We start from the raw sequence: 19,082 nt of genomic DNA on the forward strand, positions 1-19,082 counted from the left end.
AAACAGCTACATTAATTTCTTCAGTGCTATTTATGTAGTATTTTGGGATCCTTTGGGTTGTAATATTCTTTTGTAAAACAAGAAGATTTGAATGTTTTCCTGTGTGCAACTTAAAGCTCAAGATCCAAACAAGATTCAATAAAAATAATATAAAAAAAATTGCATTGTTGACCTCAGCAGTTCTCTAAAGAATGGATTTGATAATGCCAACTTTCAATAACTTCCAATATCGAGGTTTAGCTGATACTAAGAAATCTGATATTACCAAGACCTACCAGGGGATACATGCTCAAGCTCAATAACTAGTTATTGAACATCTATTATTAATAATACTCCAGTGTCATCTTCGTAGACTGTCTTGATGCATATTGTAACAGCATTCTCTGATGAACTTTGAGAAGAACATTACAATGAATGGTATGGAAAGAAATTGTTAAGTTTCAGTTACCTTGTCAATTGTTCATGGTAGCGTTAGAATTTCAATATGAATGAAGAATTGAGTTAACCTGTCTATCCCAATTATCATTTCTAATATTTTTAAAGATTATGGAACGGATACATTATTAATTCCAATCAGGGAAGAATTGTCTTATTAACCCTCAATTGGACTAACTTTGACACTAATCGGAGAAAACCCATATGAAAGAGGACTGTACTAACTTCTTTTTAATTTATCATATTACTGATGAACATGTAGTAAAAAGCCGATGCTAGTAAAAAAAATGCACAGAATCAACTATGCTGTACTCACCTTACTCTTTTTGCTGCACATTAGTGCCATTTTAGGCGTTATTAACACCTCGATGAATAGTAATAAAACAGTGCTTAATGATGTTGTGCTTCCTGGAGAGGAGCAATGCTTTGTGAGGCACCATTCGGATCCAATACGGTTTTTGTGGAGTATTAACAATAACGATTATAGTGATGAGGCAGAAAATTCTTCCTTCCGAAATATTACACTCAATATAAAAGCCTCAAAAATGAGCGCGACTTTTTGCATTGGTCTCCAGCTATTCTCTGAGGGAGATAAGTTTTTCATGTCGCCCATAACTGAAAATTATTATATGAAAGAACCATTAAGCAATGATTTTACAATGATTGAGGATGTCAGGTATCGGCTGTATTGCTATTTTCAAAGACTAGGAACCTTGGATTATGACATCCTTCCATCAACATTTTGTCAGACAAGAAATGGAACTTCATTTCAAGAAGGATGTTCTTATGGATATGCAAACCAAAAATTAGATTCTTTCCTTGCCAGAGCAGATTGGAAATTCACTCTCAGACAACCATTCAAGCAATATGATGCTAGCATGACAGATTTGGAAATTAAGATTCCAATGTTATTACCTGCAAAAATTGATGTTCAACTACATTTGGTGTTTGTGGATATGTACTGGCGATTTTGGATAGACCCCTTCTCAACTTATGGATTAGTCGGATCTTCCTATTATATACCAATTATTTCACAAAATTTGACCTTAGCAAACTCACTGAAACCTTATTGGCACGATGAGTGTGATATTTTGACTTATAACTCAAGACCACAATATTATTATTGGAAAATGGTATCTTTATCTATTGGAGTGGCTGAGTTTTCTATTATTCTTGTAATGTTATTTATTAAGAGAAATCATCATATGATCAAAAGTAGATTTGTCGTTCCATATTTCTCTTGTGGATTGTATCTCGCCCAAGGAGTGGCAAGTATAATCTTAAATATTATATATTATGATCCAGAGTGGGACACTTTGATGGAAGAACTTGTGGTGATTGCAGTGCTTTCTTTGCATTTCTTGCAGGTGTTGAGATATTATGCTTGCCGATACTTTTATTCAAAACATTATTCGAAAAGAGATAGTATCATTTTGAAAGTACTATTGTCCAAGTTCTTATTCTTGGTTTCTATCATTTTTGTCCTAATGTGTGAGGCTACAATTGTTACTTTTTTAATGACCTCGATTTCATACCTTAACCTTGCCAATTATGTGTACGACTCAATTTGTCTCATAGTAGCTGTTGGTTATATTTCAGTATTAGGTGTAGGATTAGCAGCCCATTTTGTTTCGAACAAAAACTTTATTCAAACACTTAAGAATAAGAGGAGAATTGCAAGGTGGTTCTTTCTGTATGATGATACCTTTGGCTACAATATTGAATTCTTTGTTCAAATCCCACCATTATGTTTTGTATTTCTTCATTTTACTGTTTCTCAATTAGATGTCTCATATCTCACGATACTAGTATTTGACCATACGCGTCCAATCTCTACCATGTACACAAACCATACCATTGGTTATATCTTATATGGTGTAAGCAAAATATTAATGATAACTGGGTTCACCTTTCAAAATTTGTTTCTAATTATTTACACATTCGTAAAAATTGAACAACCTGTTATAGATGATTACGGTTCACAACAAGAGGAAATGGATTTATTTCTCTCTAAAACATTTAGTGATGGAACTGTTTGCATGGATATTATGAAACAATTTCTTGCAAGAGAATTCAGAGTTGAGCTATTAGAATTATATATTTTCTTGTCCAAAAATCCAAAGGCAGGCGATTTTGAATTGAGTGAAAAATATCCACATTACTCGACCGTCAGTGGTATTTCAGATACTTCTCCTAGCACTCAATATGAAATTATTACACGAAATTTATTAGAGGCATTTGGACGACTGAAACAAACAGTTGTGTATGAAGAGGAATATCTGAAGAAAAATATGGATGAAATTGAGTTTGTATTTAACAGCATAACGTAGTTTCAATCAACCTAAATGAATTATTAAATATGTTTGCTTATTCTCCTTGACTACGGCACTAATCAAGTTGACACGATCTCTTATTGAGTCACTCAATAACAAGTGGCCGTTCACCCTCTAATCCAACACATTGAAAATAAGCGATCAACAGTTCTGTCAAGTATCATTACTCAAAAAAAATGGCATCGGAAGGTGACAGCCAAACAGCCATTGATTCAGGGTAAGTGAACTAATGACATGTTAACCATCAATGCCTCCCACAACACAGTTATTCTGATTCAACTCCCCAAGTGAAAACTGTAACCTCCAACAAGAGAGGTCTCATGAAGAGAACAGCAACATTTCACAATAATAATTCATCACCAACCACAACTACACCAAATACTCTCGATTCATCAACCACTCCAACAACTCCTTCCAATGATAGTCAATCAGGAAGGGAATCCAGTGGTTCTAAAATTGTGAAGAGAGTTGTAAAGAGACAAATTACAAATAATTCAACAACCACAAATAATAATCCATCCAATTCCACTTCATTATTATCATCATCACTCCAACAAGGATCATCCAGTACCATCCCAATAGGTGGTAGTGTAAACTCCAATCATCATCATGATAATAGTACTTCCTCTTCACCTCCTTCTGCCATCTCAAGATCATGGCATCACTCGAGGAAGACTAAACTTTCATCATCATCCAATATTGTTGGTAGTGTTGGTAATAATGGTGAATTTTCTCCTTCCTCTCCCACCATTTCATCCTCCTTCAATAATAATTCCTTCTCTCCCAATTATAATAACAATAATTCACCATCGTCATCACTTCCTCACTCTAATTCCTTCCAATCCAAACTCTCCTTTAAAAAATCGAATACAATTAAAAATAAGGCTTCTCCAACAAATGGTGTAGATCAACAACAATCATCATCAACCTCGATAGGTGGTGGGAATGGAAGGATTACTTCACCTGGTTTTTATAGAGAAGGTGATTTGGATGAGGGAGATGTATTGTTTGCTAGAAAGACTGAAGGATCTGAACGTTCTTCCAATGCTCAAAGTTCTGATACCAATGATGAGGGTACAACAGATGACGATGAAGAAAATGGAGGAAGAAGAGCACAGGACCAAAGTGAGGGAAGTTGGGACCGATCAGCTCCTTTTAGAGTGCACCAAGATTCTTCTTCGACAAGAAAAAAGACAAATTATCAACCTCCTGCTCTTTTAAATAGGAAAATTATTCCTCCATCCGAACTGTATGGTGCAAGTCTTGCTGCTTCTATAATGGATAATTCTTCTCTGATGAATGCATCTGTTGGATCAATGGAAGGTAAAATGGTGGAAGAAGCTGTTGAGAGTGATCCCGAATCATTCTCTTCTGGTGAGGAGTCATCATATTCACATAATAATTTTACAGAAGAGTTGAGTAATTCTCAATTGCAACAGTTGAGTATGAAACATTCTCCTTCTTCACCAATATTAGCTTCTTCACCTCGTACTCTTGATATTCCTTTAAATTCTCCTCTTTCTTCTAGTCCAATGCAAAAAATTGCAATGACACACAGCAAAAGCTCATCGGATATTAATACTGCACGTTCAAACCAACATACTAAAGGAATGTATTATAGAATGATGACTGGTGGAAATCACACTCAAAGGAAGAAACAATACAGAAAATTAGTAACCAAAAAGAACATTTTTGGGTTGCCTGTCACTTTTTCAAAGCCAGCACCTGTCACAACAACAGATTATCAAGATGAGGAATATGTGAAGGAAATGACAACTACAAAGGATAAGAACAAGAAACCTGTTGTTAATTCTCAACTTAAAAAAATTGATGATTCACAAGATAAGTTAGAAGATGTCCAGGATAAACTTGCACTTTTCCACAAGATTCAATATGCTCCTGAAGATATGCCTCTTTCTCCTGGTAGATCTTTCCTTGATACTACTCCAAGAAAGATTGAAAAACCAGAAAAAAAGGATGATAAGAAACAAAAACAAGAAGTACAAACACCAACAACTCCAAAGCCAACAAACGCACCAACAGTCAAGAAACATTTTTACAAAGTTAATACTGGAACATGTACATCAATTCCATCTACTGTTCCTCTTAATACTGATAATATTGATAAGAAACAATTTGAACTTGTTTACTGGTCCACATACAAGGACTTGGCAGAGGATGAATATCTTATTGAAAAATTCTTTGTTTCTAATTTTAGTGCTATGGATTTATTATATAAATTATTTTATAATAATCCAGATGATACAAACAGAAAGAGAAAATTCAAAGAATTATACAATGGTCATCTCATCACAGAACAAATGGAACAATTAAGAGATATTTTCAAACAAGTTTCTAAAATCAGAATGTGTACACTTGTGAAGAAGAGGGATGAAAGACTTGAGAATAACCAAAAACTTCATGAGGAAAAAATTATGCAAGACTATGATTCATCTTCCTCAGATGATGACGTAGACTTGGTTATTAACGAAAAAGGAGAAATTGATAATGTATTCAGTATGAAGAATTTGATGAATAACTTTGACCAAAATATTTTGGCAGAAATCAACAAAACTTCTAAAACATCTAGAAACCAAAGAAATATTACTATCAATTCTGAAACATTAACTTCCGAAATTTCTAAATCATCCCATCTCACTCTAAAAGATTTAGAAAACGAAGAAAGATTTAACATTTCTGCTAAAATTACTGGTGATACCAAAATTGAATTTTATACAATTAGAAATTGGTTGACTAAGATTTTAGCCTGTTCTATAACAAGAAAAAAGAGAGAAATGTCCACAATTTTACCTATTCAACCAAGAGAAGAACGAGAGGAAAGAATAGAAAGTTTCTCTGCCTCTCCAGTTACTGCTACCTTGCTGAATATTGCATCTGAAAGAAATGAATGGGCCAATGAAGAAACATACACCTACACCAACACCAATACCAATACTAACACTAATACTGACTCTGACTATTCTGATCCTAATCACTTGCAAAGATGGAAGAGAAAGTCAGTTCTTAGAAAGGGTCCGTTGGAGAATAATACACCAAAACTTGAGATGCAACCTACAGAATTGTTGGACTACATGATGGCTCTATCATGCAGTGCTTCAACTTTATTTGACACATTAGACGAATGGGAGGTAAGAATTCACGCCTTGTTTGCTTTTTTGGAAACTCTGACTTTGCAAACACCTCACCAAATTAATTGTATTCTAGTATTCTTAGGAGATTTAATCCTCTACAATCAAAGCCTAATGAGCTCAGAATTTATTCATGAGTGTTTGATACCTTATTTAGGCACTATCTTGAAAAAACCAGAAAGTATACCTTTTGTAGATCTATTTTTGAAGAGAATTACAGAAAGATCACAACTTTTGTACATTAGAGACCAAGCACAAAGAACTATCAATTTAACTTTTGATAACTTTTCTTCCAGTGCTAACGAACCAAACTTTTTAGTTATTTCAAGCTTCCAACTTTCTATTCAATTAACATTGATCGAGTTTGATTTATTCAGTATGATGGAACCTTATGAATTTTACTCCAGTTATTGGCTATCAAAGAATCGTTTCAAGGTAAAAACACGAGATCCTTCAGCAAACCTTTCTCTCTTTATCAACTTTTACAATACTGTATCATTGTGGGTTACTGAAACTATCTTGTCCTATTCTGATATCAAAGATAGACACAAAGCCCTTTGTAGATTTATTTCATTGGCTTGGGGATGTTACTCTGTAAGAAACTATAATGGATGTTTTGAAATTATCAGTGGTTTATATTCCAATGAAGTTTATAGACTTAGCAAGACATGGTCCATGTTGAGTGAAGAATATTTGAAACGAGCTCAAACCCTTATTGATCTGACAAGTGTTGCCAACAATTACAGAAACTACAGAGAAGAATTAAAGACAGCAAAGAAACCATGCATTCCAAATATTGCTGTTCACTTGAAAGATTTAGCAGCAGTTGATGATTCTCAGGAAGATGAAAGAAAATTAACAGAAGAAGAAATGAGACTTTTGGCAGAAAATGATGAATTTTGCCAACAAGTATTCATCGGAAGAACTCTTGATGAAGATATTGAATACAACTTTAGCAAGAGAAGACTCCAATCAACTTTAATCTGTCAATTATTAAGATATCAAAAGACTTCCTATCCATTCAAAGCCAACGATACTCTCAAACATTTCATATGGCGTAATTTACTTCGCATCAATGAAGACATCAGAAGACAAATGGAAGATAAAAAGATTACCATTGAAAAGTACATCCAAGAGAGAAAGAGACAATTCCTAGTCAAATCCAAACAACTCGAACCAAAATCTACAAGATGAAGCCATCATGACTAGCCGTTACATTTAAAATTTAAAAAAAAAGAACAACAATTTTTACCCTTTTGTACAATAAACACCTGTTCCATTAGAAGCCCTTCATCCTTCATCATCATCATGCCTGTTGATTTGTACTCTATTAGATATATTGATTGTTCCGAATGGGAGAAGAGGTAAGCATGAATGATTATCAACTTCTTTACAACTATATGTATCGATAATAACATTGCTGATGGAATGGTAAATAGCATTAGAGGAACCTTCAAGTTCTCTGCTTTTATTGTTCCTCACGATGATGTACTGAAAAAAGTTTGTCCATATGATAAGATACCACTAGGTTAGTTAATAACATACTCAAACTAATTACTAACCCTATGATTGTAGATGTGTCACTTGTTCATGTGGCAGATTACAGTCAATACTTTGATATTCATGATAATCCAAGAGCCTTACTCTCTATTCAGGCTCCATCATCAAAGAGAGAAACAAATCAATTACAACAACAATCGAAAGGTATTTACTAATATTAGAGGACTTTACTAACCCTTTTTCAAAGATAATAGCTCACTTTCTTTCCATCCTTTGGATTACGTCTTTTCCAGTGAGATTAGATATGAGCTATTTCTATATTGTGATGATCAACTGTTATTGCAGAGGTTTATTTCACCATATGAATGGATTCCAAACTCTCAAAAACAAGGTAAACATGTTGATCAAACTATTGGACATTACAATCAATTAAAGATTCAATTCAAGTTTGTGAGTGAAGGTAAGGCAAGTGCTACATTAACGAGGAGAGAGAAACTCAAATCAAGTAACGAAATTGCAGCAGATTGTAAGAGAAGAAAATTGGAGAATACATCTAATGAAATCAATAACCAATTTTATCAAATTCAAAAGATTACTTTCCATTTTAGTTTGTGGGATTATTGAAAATGATTAAGACCTAGGAAATCTAAGAATGTACATAATATTAAACTAACTAAATTATTTTATTGTAAGTTAAACTCTTAATTGAAAATTCAAAAACTTATTCCATCTTTTTAACAAATCAACGTTGCCTTATACACATTCTGAACTTCTGCAGCATTCAATGCAGAATTAAAGTACAAAATGTTAGCCATGGAACCTGCCCAGTAATAATTGCTTGCACATGCTCCACCATAACATCCAAACACTAATCTGTTAGTTGGTGAACCCGCTGCCCCAGCAAAGGTCTTTTGCAATGCTCCATCGACATACAAGTCAACTGTTGATGTCTTGAAAACCAAAGCAATATGATGCCAAACATCTGATGTGAAAATTGCATCACTAGTTCCCAATTTAGTGTTACCATATGCATACAAACTGAAGGCTTGAGCACTAAACTCAATATATGGACCTCCCGTTCCCACAGACCAAGCAATACCAGTATTAGCATTATTCTTCTTCATCCATAAAGCCAAAGTTTGACTAGGGCCAAAGGCAATGTTGGTAGTAGAAGATAATCCTGTATTCACTCCATTAAAGACAACACTCTTTGGAGCACCATTTGGAACATCAGTGGATGAATATGAGATAGTTCCGTAAGCTGTCAAATCTAAACCAAAGTCATCTTGACCATTAGAATTGACCAATTGATACTTGTGAATAAGAGTTGGGAGACTGGTACAAGTGGTATTCTGACAATAGGAACCATAATAAGGAGATGTACAATTACAAGTATTAGGTGAAATACAAGAACCTCTTCCAGAACAAACGCTCGACTTGTTTGTAGAGGAAATTCCAAAACATGTTGGAACGTTACAAGTTGGAAAGTTTGTGTAACCATCTGCACACGAATCACAATCCATTCCAACAGTGGTAGCACATCTTGCATCGATAGCAGAAATTTCCAAATCCAAGGAGGAAATGGCTGTCTTTAACTTGTCAAGTTGTTTAACACGAGTATTGAGAATGATAGTTGTACTATTAGTGAGAGTACTATTAAGCAAGGCAATACCCTTCGATAACTTTTCATAACTCGACATGAGGTTTCCCCTTTCAGTTTTCAAATCTGCAAGGAATTTTCTCACTCCACAATCACTGTTATTAGTACATACTGCAGTGCATTGTATCATGAAGGTTCCTAACAGCCAAGCACAAAATGAAAGCAGCGCAATAGAGTAGTAAATACTGTTCGATTGAGCACGGTGATGTTTGTTAAACATTTTTTCTGTTTTGATTTGAGCCGTACAAATTCCTTGGTCCTGTTATTACTGTGCTAGAGTGATAAAACCCTTCAGTCTTGTTGGGCCACAACAAACTTGCCAACCTTGAAAGTCGCGTCTATTACATGATTGCATCTCCCTTAATGATTCGCATGTATTGAGTATTGTCTTAATAAGTATTCTTTTATCTTTTAAGGAACTATATCCGTATTACTGTAGCGTCTTTTTGAACGCAAAGACTTTCTCAATCGCATAGAAAACCATGATGATTCACCAATCACCACCTTAAATAATAACTCTATTAGAATGTACAAGACAGTTGTTGCAGTTTCCTTCCAACTTGTTAAAAATATCTAAAAACCTCATCATCATGATGTTGAATATATGTTGTTCTTATTAATAATTGTCAACAAAAGGAGTATCCCTAAATCCTCGGAAATTTGATGAATAACCGATCATATGTGAATGGCAGTTTGAGCATTTTCATCAAATATTTTGAAAAAATCAAAAAAATATTTAAAAAATTGTTTTTTAAAAAAATGCATCTTCCTCCGAGTAGCACTTACATCATTGGTGCTAATTATCCATTTGCACCAGCCTTTAATTATTACTCTCTGAGTGATAACGGAGGAGCTTTTAATAGCAATAATATTACTAATAATACAGATTGTTTTCCTGTTAAAGATGGATATCATTATATTCCGTGGATGTTGAACGCTTTGGGAGAATGTATTAGAACACCAACAGAACAAGCAAGTTTCTGGATTGGTTTGAGTAGTATTGGTTTTTGGTTATTTGCAAATTTACCACAAATTATTGAAAATTATAGAAAATCTAATGCCGACAGTTTGGCTCCAGCATTCTTGTTCCAATGGATTTTGGGAGATTCTCTCAATTTAATTGGTTCAATTCTTGCTAATCAATTACCAACTCAAATTGCTACTGCTGTTTATTACGTTTGCATGGATGTAATTTTAATTGCTCAATTTATTTATTACACAATTAAGAATAGGAGGAAGAAGCAAAGAGAAGAATTGACAGGAATTAATGAATCAGACCATTTGATTCAAGATGACTCAAAACAAAAATCATACGGAAAGATTATGGCTTTCTCTGCCTTCTTCTTAACAGCTGGTTTTTATTTAATGCAATCTCAAATGTCATCAGAGGGTGTTATGAATTCTTCATTCAGTACTGGTAGAAAATTATTATCTGAAAGCCAACAAGATATTGAAGATGGTAAATATTGGCCTATCTATGGTGTTGATATTGCTGGTTACGTCATTGGTTCATTGAGTACTTGTTTGTATTTAGGTTCTAGAATTCCACAAATTATTAAGAATGTAAGTTTTATTTAACACTAGTTCACTAACTTGTGGGAAATAGTTCCAGAGAAGATCTACCGAAGGTTTATCACCAATTTTGTTCATTTGTGCCTTTTTGGGTAACTCCACTTATGCTGGTTCTCTTTTCCTCTATTCTGTTAGTTGGCAATTCATCTTGTCCAGAGTAAGTATTCTTTATTGAAACACATTTGTTAATTTAAAATTTAATAGCTCCCTTGGATCATTGGTAGTGCTGGTGTTTTGGTTATGGATTTGTTAATTCTTTTGCAATTCCTTTTCTTCAACGTAATTCTTAAGAGAAAGATTGAAGGAGGAGCAGAAGAAGGTTTTGAAAAATTGGAAGAGGAAGAAACTTCAGAGCAATAAGTTCATTTCATTTCAAAATATATAAAAAATTAATTAATTTATTTTAGAAATTTATTTTATTTAGGATTTATATAAATTAGTTGTTGGTAATCTTAATATTGACTGTTGAAGATTCAGTTAGCATATCACAACTTCCAGAACCAAGTGGAGTGAGATAGTACTTGCCTGCATCATATAAGGCACTCATGGCAGAAACAACTTCAGAACCAGAAATCTCACATTCATAAACTTCATTGCTAAGTGCAAGAGTTGGAAGGGAGGTAGCATACTTGGAGGTTCTAATTTGAACATCAATTAAAGTTTCTTGATAAGTCATACCATACTTGTAGAGAGAGTGAACTCCAGAATCAGTGGTGTGATAATAGAGACTCTTAATCTTGTTAGTATCAGCAGAATTGAGGTCACAAGCAGTAATGGTAGAATTATCACCAGAGAGAGAAAGCTTGAAGAGACCTTGTTCCAATTTTTCATTCAAAGAAACCTTCAAAGTTAAAGTAGTGTAATTGTAATTATCATCAAAGGTATTTACAACATTGAAAATATCCAATTGCTTCAAGTGGAGATGGTATGAAGTGTACTTGCTTGAAGTAGTACCGCTCCACATAACAAATTCACATTTGTAAGTTGAGCATGATTCTCTGTGGAAAGCAATTGATGAATCCATACCATAATAACTCTTGTAAGTGGACAAGACTGAACGAACACTGATACCATCGAATGATTGCATTGTGATTGATGAAAGTGAGTTGGCAAGATCAAAGGTGACAGATTTACCAGCAACACCATCAATTGACAAAGCAGTAGTAACATCGGTGCTTTGAGCTGTAATGGCAGCACCTCCAATCTTTGTGTTTTGAGCGTATTTGATCTTTCTTGGAGTAGTTGAAGTGAAACCACTTGAAGCAATGGCAATAATGATAACAAGAGCCAAAGCAAGACCATTAACAATCAAAACCTTACCAAAGTTAGCAGCACGATGCATTGATGGCATGTATGAGATAGTCATTAAGAAAATAATCAAACCAATTGCAGAACCAATCATGGCACCACTAACTGGATAATTAGCACGTGACATTAATGGAATAAGCATGTGTGAGAATCTATCAAGAATATCAATTGTGACAGTCAATGGTGGCCAACTGGCAATAGCCATGAAAATGAACCAATACAATTGATGGTAGTGAAGGGCATGGAAGAAATCTTTCCATGTGAATGATGAAAGTTGTGAAGCAATTTCATGTCTCAAATTTCTCTTCTTAGCCAACTTGTTAAGATAAGAGCTGTCATCCTTTGACAATTCGTCTTCCTTCTTCTTTCTTCTAAGTTCCAAGAACTTCTTTCTCTTATTAACATCATCACCAGCTTCAGTCAATTCTTCAGTCATGGTAGCACCCATAGCTTCTAATGCCTTAGCACGAGTCTTATTTCTTACAATCAAATAGGTCCACATAATAACACGATCCAAAACCAATAAAATGATGAGCATACCACTCAAACAGAAAGACCAGAAATAGACAATGTAGAATGACTTCAATTGAGTACACAATGAAGCAGCTGTCAATAAACCCCAGAAGAATGTAAGAGCAAGATATCTTTCCTTATCAATAGCATAAACCAAAGTTTGAGCAGCAGTATTTTCACCAGCCTTCAATTCACTCTTATCCTTCATTGAAACTCTGTACATTTTGAAACAACCACAACCTGAAATGACAGCATTACCAATGACGTGAACACCGTATTGAGCTAAAAACATACCCAACAAGGTTGGTAAAGCAAATAAAAAGATAGCCAACACTGGATCTCTATACCATGGCATGTGTTGAATACCATCCACTATGGCACCCAGAACTGCCGCAAATAAAATACCAAAACCAAGAGACAATACATAACCACCCAAATAGAGAACCAAATATAATAAACGAGCTTGCAAACCAGTAGTACTCTTCTTAAATAATTGATAAACAGATGAAGTATCATGATAACGAAGTGAAATCATGTGATCAATGATAACCAAAACAATAGGTAAAACCAAATCAACAACTACAATGATACCTTGAATAGCTTGACTCCATCCAAAACTCAAATTAATTGTAAAACCACCCAAAATATCAAAATAAACAATATCAGCATCATAATTAGCTTCATATTCAGTATTGGATTCTTCCATAATCTTTTCATTTCTGGTAACTGAAAGAATTTGAGCCAAAACATTGTCACCCAAATGTTGTAAAGTCTTTTCACCAACAACGTCATATGTATCAAACTTGGTTCCATAATAATAACCATCCCAATAGTATGCATAATCCATACCCTTCAAATAAAACTTTGGTAAAGTAGTATTACGATAATCTCTACTAGAAAAGACATCATAATCATTAGTATAGGTAGTTAATCTACTTAATTCATAACCAATTACTGAAATATATGGATGAACATTACCATATTCACCAATAATTGATTGATCTGTCATTCTAGAAACCATTGCCTTTCCACCACTTCCTACAGAATCTAAATTAACAAAACGAAGACACTTCTTTGACCATTGATGATTTTTCATAAAGGCAACAGTTGCTTCTGGAGTTGATTGAGTACTTCCACCACCAAAGAAGAAAACAACTGGATAAGTAGGTCCAGTAGTTGTGTCCTGACTAATCAAATTGTAAATCAATTCTAACATGGTTGCAACTCCAGAGGCAGCACTTGATGCACCAGCACTAAATTCCACTGAATCATAATGTGAGGCAACAAGGAATGAATGCATATCATCAACATTTTGTGTTGTTGTTTTAGGAGTGACACGAACAAGGACATTACTAAATTGGTGATAATCTTGTTTTTGAACTTCTAAACCATAACTTCCAGTTGTTTTCTATTTTTTCAAATTCAAATTCAAAATCATCATCATTATATGATTTGCAACAATATTTTTGTATTATTAGTATTAACAGTTAATAATATTTTGTAAACAATGTTGTATTAACATTTTACAATTATTACAACAACAATAACAACAGGATAACAATAACAAATCAATAACAACAATAATAATTAATAAAACTTGAAATATATAAACAATAACAACTTACACTTGCCCAAGTATTAGTTAAATTATAAATATAATCACGAGCTGTCAAGGCAGCAAGTGAACCTGGAACTCTAACAATTGGTTTATCATTATTAGTAGTTAAAGCTTTTAAATAAATTCTTGCTCTATCTTCAGAGAAACTTGTAGCAACTGTTGATTGTTCTAAATAAAATGGCATTTGACGTCCACCGAGTAAACCAATTAAAATAGCACTACCAAAAAGTAAAACTGGTATGAACAACCATATACATGGTGCATACAGGAAGTTACTTGGATACAATGTAAAGCACCAGTAACGAAGCGAAAACATTTTTTTTTAATTTATTTTTGACGTTTGGCAGGATGATGGCGCCCAAATAGCTAATTTGTCAACAAAGCTAATTTTGAGTCTATCAAAGTGCAATGGAAAGGAATTGGAGAGATTTGAGTACCGATAATGGATCTCTCTTTAAACTTGCGATAACACCATGGTGATTGTGCTGGTTGACTAAACAAGAATTGAAAATGATTCATTTTGGAATTGTTAACTGCGAGTAGAGAATGGATCATATTCAATCTCTAGTTTGAAATAAATTTATTTGATTTCTTGTTCAATCGATTGACACTTGGCATTAAAAAAACATCATAACCAAATTGACAGATCCCTTGCTCTTAAATCTTGAAAATGAATGTTTCAAACAGTGGTCTAAATGCATCCAATTCCTTAATATCTGCAGTGTTATCATATGATGCTGAATTAATTTTACCAATATCAAGATATTTCAATGAAAGTGAAATACTCTTATTTAGTATGAGAGATTTACAACTTTCCAAATCTGATGATGCTCTTATGATTAATTTTTCGAGTTGGAGTGTACATTTGATATTGGAAACAGAATTCAAAATTTTTGGTAGTTCAATTTTCAAATATTTCAGATTTGACCAAACTGGATTATTGAGAATGATTGAAAATCCTTCATCCCAATTTTTCAAAATTGAATTAAGAAATGGAGCAATGACAAGCTTTTTCAATTTGGAGAATAGTTGATTATTGCACATTAATTGAATATCTTCCAATGTTACTAATTCCCATTTCAAAATTAATGCGGTTAAATTGATTAAACAATTAGTTCCAGAGCTAACGCTACCAAAATTGGTAAAACTATTACTTTGCAAATTCAGAGTTTTGAGATTTCTCAAAACTTTACTATTGAAAATATCCGAAAGTCCTCTATTTGTAAACTTGTGATTGATAATTGTCAAATTTTCCAACTTGGCAAATATTTCACAATTAGCTATTAATCCAATCTCATTTACGAGTCTGTTTGCTGGATCAGTAAAGTCACCATCAAATAATTCCTCCATTGATTCCTGATATTCCAAATATAGAGTCTTTAAATTTCTCAAATGAGGATTTTCAACGAATCTTCTAAAACTTTCCACAACAGTCAACTTGTTATCGAATATTTCCAAGTCAGAAACATGCTCCATCAAAATGTGATCGGTAATTTTAAATAAATTATCGTGAACATCACTAAAGTATTGTAGGTTGATTGACCGAAAGTGTTGACTTGCTGCTAACCATGATTTGGAGATTATTCGAAATTTGAGAGCCTCTTTTCCTCCTATCATTTCCATCATGATAAGACAAATCTCTGGTTGCATTTTTTTAATGTTTAACAAGTTCAGGGAAGTTTCTAATAGAAATTTAGTCCAAGAAATGGTGTTGAGCAATCAAAGATAAGAATTGTGCAAACATCTTTTTTTTATAATTTAATACTGGGTTCTCACACGTTTATTTTTCAAAATTGTTTAAAGAATGAATTATTCTCTTAATTCTTCTTCTTGTGTTCCTTTTTCTTTTCAGGAACATACTTGTCAACCTTAATTGGGGAACAAACCTTCTTCTTCTTGGCACAGACAGATTCTTCACCATACTTGACACATTTCTTGTGACCACCAACGAATTGATACTTGGCACAGACCTTATAACCAGGTGACTTCTTGACACACTTCTTCCAGTGCTTCTTCTTGATACATCTTGATTTGGTTTGATGATATTGAGTACAGAAGTTGACAGCCTTATAGTTAGCACAGAATTTACGTTCCTTGAACTTTTCACAAACTCTTACTCTCTTCTTGAAATCACAGAATTGATTTTGACTCCACTTGGTACAGAAACGAGCCTTCTTTTGAGCAACACAGAACTTTCTATCAATGAATTTAACACATCTCTTAGTGTAACCCTTCTTGAGACTGAATTTAACCTTATTGTATCTGACACACTTCTTAGTCTTGGTATATTTGGCACAAATCTTATGACACTTTTGTTGACAGAAAGCATGATAATAAGTATCAGTCCATCCCTTGTAATGTTTACCGTTAACCTTCTTCCATCCCTTTTGGCATTTACAGACTTTCTTGTAGGCAGAACAGTAAGCATCGAGCTTGTATTCAGCACATCTCTTCTTGTAGTGATATCCGACCTTTGGAACATTAATGAATTTGGCACAGACATTTGACTTGTCATACTTGGTACAAACGAAATGATAAGCATATTCATCACAAGCATTGTTCTTGCCCTTATGTTCACACAAATTCTTCCATGTTGACTTGATACAATACTTTTCAGTCTTGTGCTTGTCACAAACTTGCTTGTAACCTTTGAAAAAGTTTACAAAAATTGTAATATTTCAAATAACTTACCATGACCCAAACACAAGTTTCTAGACTTGGAATACTTATCACACTTGCTAAATCTCTTATATTTCAAACACTTTCCTTTGCCAACCAACTTCCAATCACAGCACTCTTTCTTAGTTCCAATCCATTCATAATCTGAACACTTTCCCTGGACAGTCTTGTAATGAGTACACTTCTTGTAACAGAATTGTTGATGTTCTCCGTAAGTATCAACATTCTTTGCTGGTTCTGGTTTACTTGGATTTGCCAAGACCAAAGCAGCGAATGCAAGAGCAATGCACAAGCTTATTATGAATTTTGTTTTCATTTTGTTTTTTTGATATGTTTCCAATGAATGAAATCGATGCAGAGTTTAAATACCATTCTGAAACTTTGGAGAAGATACATTGTTGTGGTTTGTTTCATTTCAGAAACTTCAATGTCATTTCCATTTTTGAAAGATTGGTCAAATGAGTATTATTGATATTGAGCAATAGTTTTAAAAACAGTATGAAATGAAAATGGCAAATAAGACAACTCCCATGTTTGATATGTAATTTCAGCTCTGTTATGGGTTCAATCAAAAATTTCCAAACTTGTCCTTTCATATTTCAATCTCGTTTTTAAACGTTGTTGAAGGACTCATTACTGAATTGAATTTTGGAGGAGCCAATCATCTGTTAATGCATTTCCTTGACGACGTGTGGTAATGGAGTAAAATCCAAATTATTGCTTGTTTTCAAGAATTGTTTCACAATGTCTAGCATTTTCAGAACAATTTCTTCAACAAAAGGATTTTCTAAAATAAAAACAATCCCTTTCCACAAAATAAGGCACTGCAAATCCAGAATAATTGCCACATTCTTTCAGTACATAGGGACTCAACTTTGGGTGTTTAGGTCTTAGATATATTCGATGGATTTCTCAAGAAATGTCTAACCTGTACTTGATTAATAATCTTACTAGCAAAGTCTTTCCACGCACAAAGGAATGCAACTTGCAAATTAAAATTGTGTCTAGGTAGTTGTTCAGATACAATTCCAACTATTCTTCTTCTATTGATTCAATCTCTTTTTTCAACTCTGCTTTTTCATTGTTTGGCAAATTATATACGAGGCTTAACATATCCCATGATTGATCAAATGAAAGCAAATCAAGGCCATAGTATGAGTGAACTTGTGTTGTTATACTTTTAAGAACTGCAGATTGAATAATATCCCTAGATTCTGTTACGAACTTGGTTCCACAATAAATATCAGAAATCAGAATATTTTCAGAATAGAGGAGAGTTCTTAATTCATCAATTTCTCTAACAATTATTGATAATAAATCTCTTGGAGTACCACTTGAAGATAGAATCACAGTTTCTTCTGTTGAGAAGAGGTCGCATTCATCAATTGCTATGATAAAAACTTTGCTTTTAGGTGCAGTTTCGTGTACCAGTTTTACAATAATAGACTTTGCTTCTTCTCTGAGTGTTGTAATAGGAAGAAAATCGTAATTTTGTTTTAGAAGATCCACTAAAATGTTTTTTGAAGCTCCTGAGTTGCTTACTCCCTGAGCGAAGGATGAAAATTGTAAAATAGAGCTAAAGGGATTCAAATCAACATTGTCTTTTTCTTGTTCCCAAAGATCCATTGAGTGTCTAAGAGCAATAAGCTTGGAAATAATTAGACACTGAACCAGCTGTCTTGATGTTGCATATGCTGCAATCAAATCATCCCCAGATCGTTCTCTAAATTTTCTAAGAAAATAGGAACAAGCCATATCGTTAGCTCCACAATTAGTGACCTCTGCGTCGTTTGAGCAAGTTAGAAGAATGCCAATATTTTTGGACAATTTTCTGGAAATCTTATTTGGTTAAAAATCATAATCTTTTTACAATAACTTACAAAAGCTGTTTTTCCAACTCCTGATGGAGCAATGATGGTAACTGTGTTTCCATTATCGATTGATGTATTCAATGATTCATTTTCCACCTCTACCTGAAGATTTTGAAAGAAAGGTAAAAGATCTTGTTGTATCAACACTTGTTTCTCCTTTTCTGAACTTTGAACCTCATAAAATGGTAACAAAGTATCTCTAAACATGGGATCTTCTGAAACTTTGACTTTGTGTTCTAAAAAGAGTACCTCCTTAGAAAGTGTGTTTGTGAAATTAAAGATATTATCACTTGGTGTCCTCACCTCAAATAAAGATAAAGAGTCCATTAAAAAGTTCAAGTCTTTCCAATAGCATTGCTTATATACTAAATCGATCTGTTGAGAACCTTTTATCAGCAGATCTGCTAGTCGTAAGTAAAATTCTTTAACACCAAAATGAAGACC

At 33.7% G+C, this 19,082-nt stretch overlaps 8 protein-coding genes across 8 annotated transcripts; 3 read left to right on the forward strand and 5 right to left on the reverse strand.

Annotated features, from left to right (window-relative positions):
- Positions 1–722: 722 nt before the first annotated feature.
- Positions 723–7,199, forward strand: NAEGRDRAFT_57309 (rasGEF domain-containing protein; the record flags this gene model as incomplete). Its single annotated transcript, XM_002680169.1, has 2 exons — positions 723–1,111; positions 3,034–7,199. 2 exons carry the CDS (start codon positions 723–725, stop codon positions 7,109–7,111), a joined length of 4,467 nt encoding a protein of 1,488 aa, XP_002680215.1. The 3' UTR covers positions 7,112–7,199.
- Positions 7,200–7,225: 26 nt separating this feature from the next.
- Positions 7,226–8,041, forward strand: NAEGRDRAFT_64503 (uncharacterized protein; the record flags this gene model as incomplete). The annotated part of the gene is made up of 4 exons (XM_002680170.1): positions 7,226–7,281; positions 7,357–7,445; positions 7,493–7,621; positions 7,665–8,041. 4 exons carry the CDS (start codon positions 7,226–7,228, stop codon positions 8,039–8,041), a joined length of 651 nt encoding a protein of 216 aa, XP_002680216.1.
- A 110-nt stretch (positions 8,042–8,151) lies between these two features.
- On the reverse strand, positions 8,152–9,297 carry NAEGRDRAFT_64504 (uncharacterized protein; the record flags this gene model as incomplete). Its single annotated transcript, XM_002680306.1, has 1 exon — positions 8,152–9,297. The coding sequence occupies one exon, from the start codon at positions 9,295–9,297 to the stop codon at positions 8,152–8,154; it is 1,146 nt and encodes a 381-aa protein (XP_002680352.1).
- Positions 9,298–9,836: 539 nt separating this feature from the next.
- NAEGRDRAFT_64505 (uncharacterized protein) lies at positions 9,837–11,009 on the forward strand (the record flags this gene model as incomplete). Its single annotated transcript, XM_002680171.1, has 3 exons — positions 9,837–10,640; positions 10,684–10,806; positions 10,854–11,009. 3 exons carry the CDS (start codon positions 9,837–9,839, stop codon positions 11,007–11,009), a joined length of 1,083 nt encoding a protein of 360 aa, XP_002680217.1.
- Positions 11,010–11,046: 37 nt separating this feature from the next.
- Positions 11,047–14,404, reverse strand: NAEGRDRAFT_78810 (uncharacterized protein; the record flags this gene model as incomplete). Its single annotated transcript, XM_002680307.1, has 2 exons — positions 11,047–13,878; positions 14,096–14,404. The coding sequence occupies 2 exons, from the start codon at positions 14,402–14,404 to the stop codon at positions 11,086–11,088; spliced, it is 3,102 nt and encodes a 1,033-aa protein (XP_002680353.1). The 3' UTR covers positions 11,047–11,085.
- A 341-nt stretch (positions 14,405–14,745) lies between these two features.
- Positions 14,746–15,738, reverse strand: NAEGRDRAFT_64507 (uncharacterized protein; the record flags this gene model as incomplete). The annotated part of the gene is made up of 1 exon (XM_002680308.1): positions 14,746–15,738. The coding sequence occupies one exon, from the start codon at positions 15,736–15,738 to the stop codon at positions 14,746–14,748; it is 993 nt and encodes a 330-aa protein (XP_002680354.1).
- Positions 15,739–15,905: 167 nt separating this feature from the next.
- On the reverse strand, positions 15,906–17,083 carry NAEGRDRAFT_64508 (uncharacterized protein; the record flags this gene model as incomplete). The annotated part of the gene is made up of 2 exons (XM_002680309.1): positions 15,906–16,735; positions 16,780–17,083. 2 exons carry the CDS (start codon positions 17,081–17,083, stop codon positions 15,906–15,908), a joined length of 1,134 nt encoding a protein of 377 aa, XP_002680355.1.
- A 716-nt stretch (positions 17,084–17,799) lies between these two features.
- Positions 17,800–18,522, reverse strand: NAEGRDRAFT_64509 (uncharacterized protein; the record flags this gene model as incomplete). The annotated part of the gene is made up of 1 exon (XM_002680310.1): positions 17,800–18,522. One exon carries the CDS (start codon positions 18,520–18,522, stop codon positions 17,800–17,802), a length of 723 nt encoding a protein of 240 aa, XP_002680356.1.
- Positions 18,523–19,082: the final 560 nt, after the last annotated feature.

Source organism: Naegleria gruberi, assembly GCF_000004985.1.
Source record: "Naegleria gruberi genomic scaffold NAEGRscaffold_10, whole genome shotgun sequence".
Taxonomy (NCBI): Eukaryota; Heterolobosea; class Eutetramitea; order Acrasida; family Naegleriidae; genus Naegleria; species Naegleria gruberi.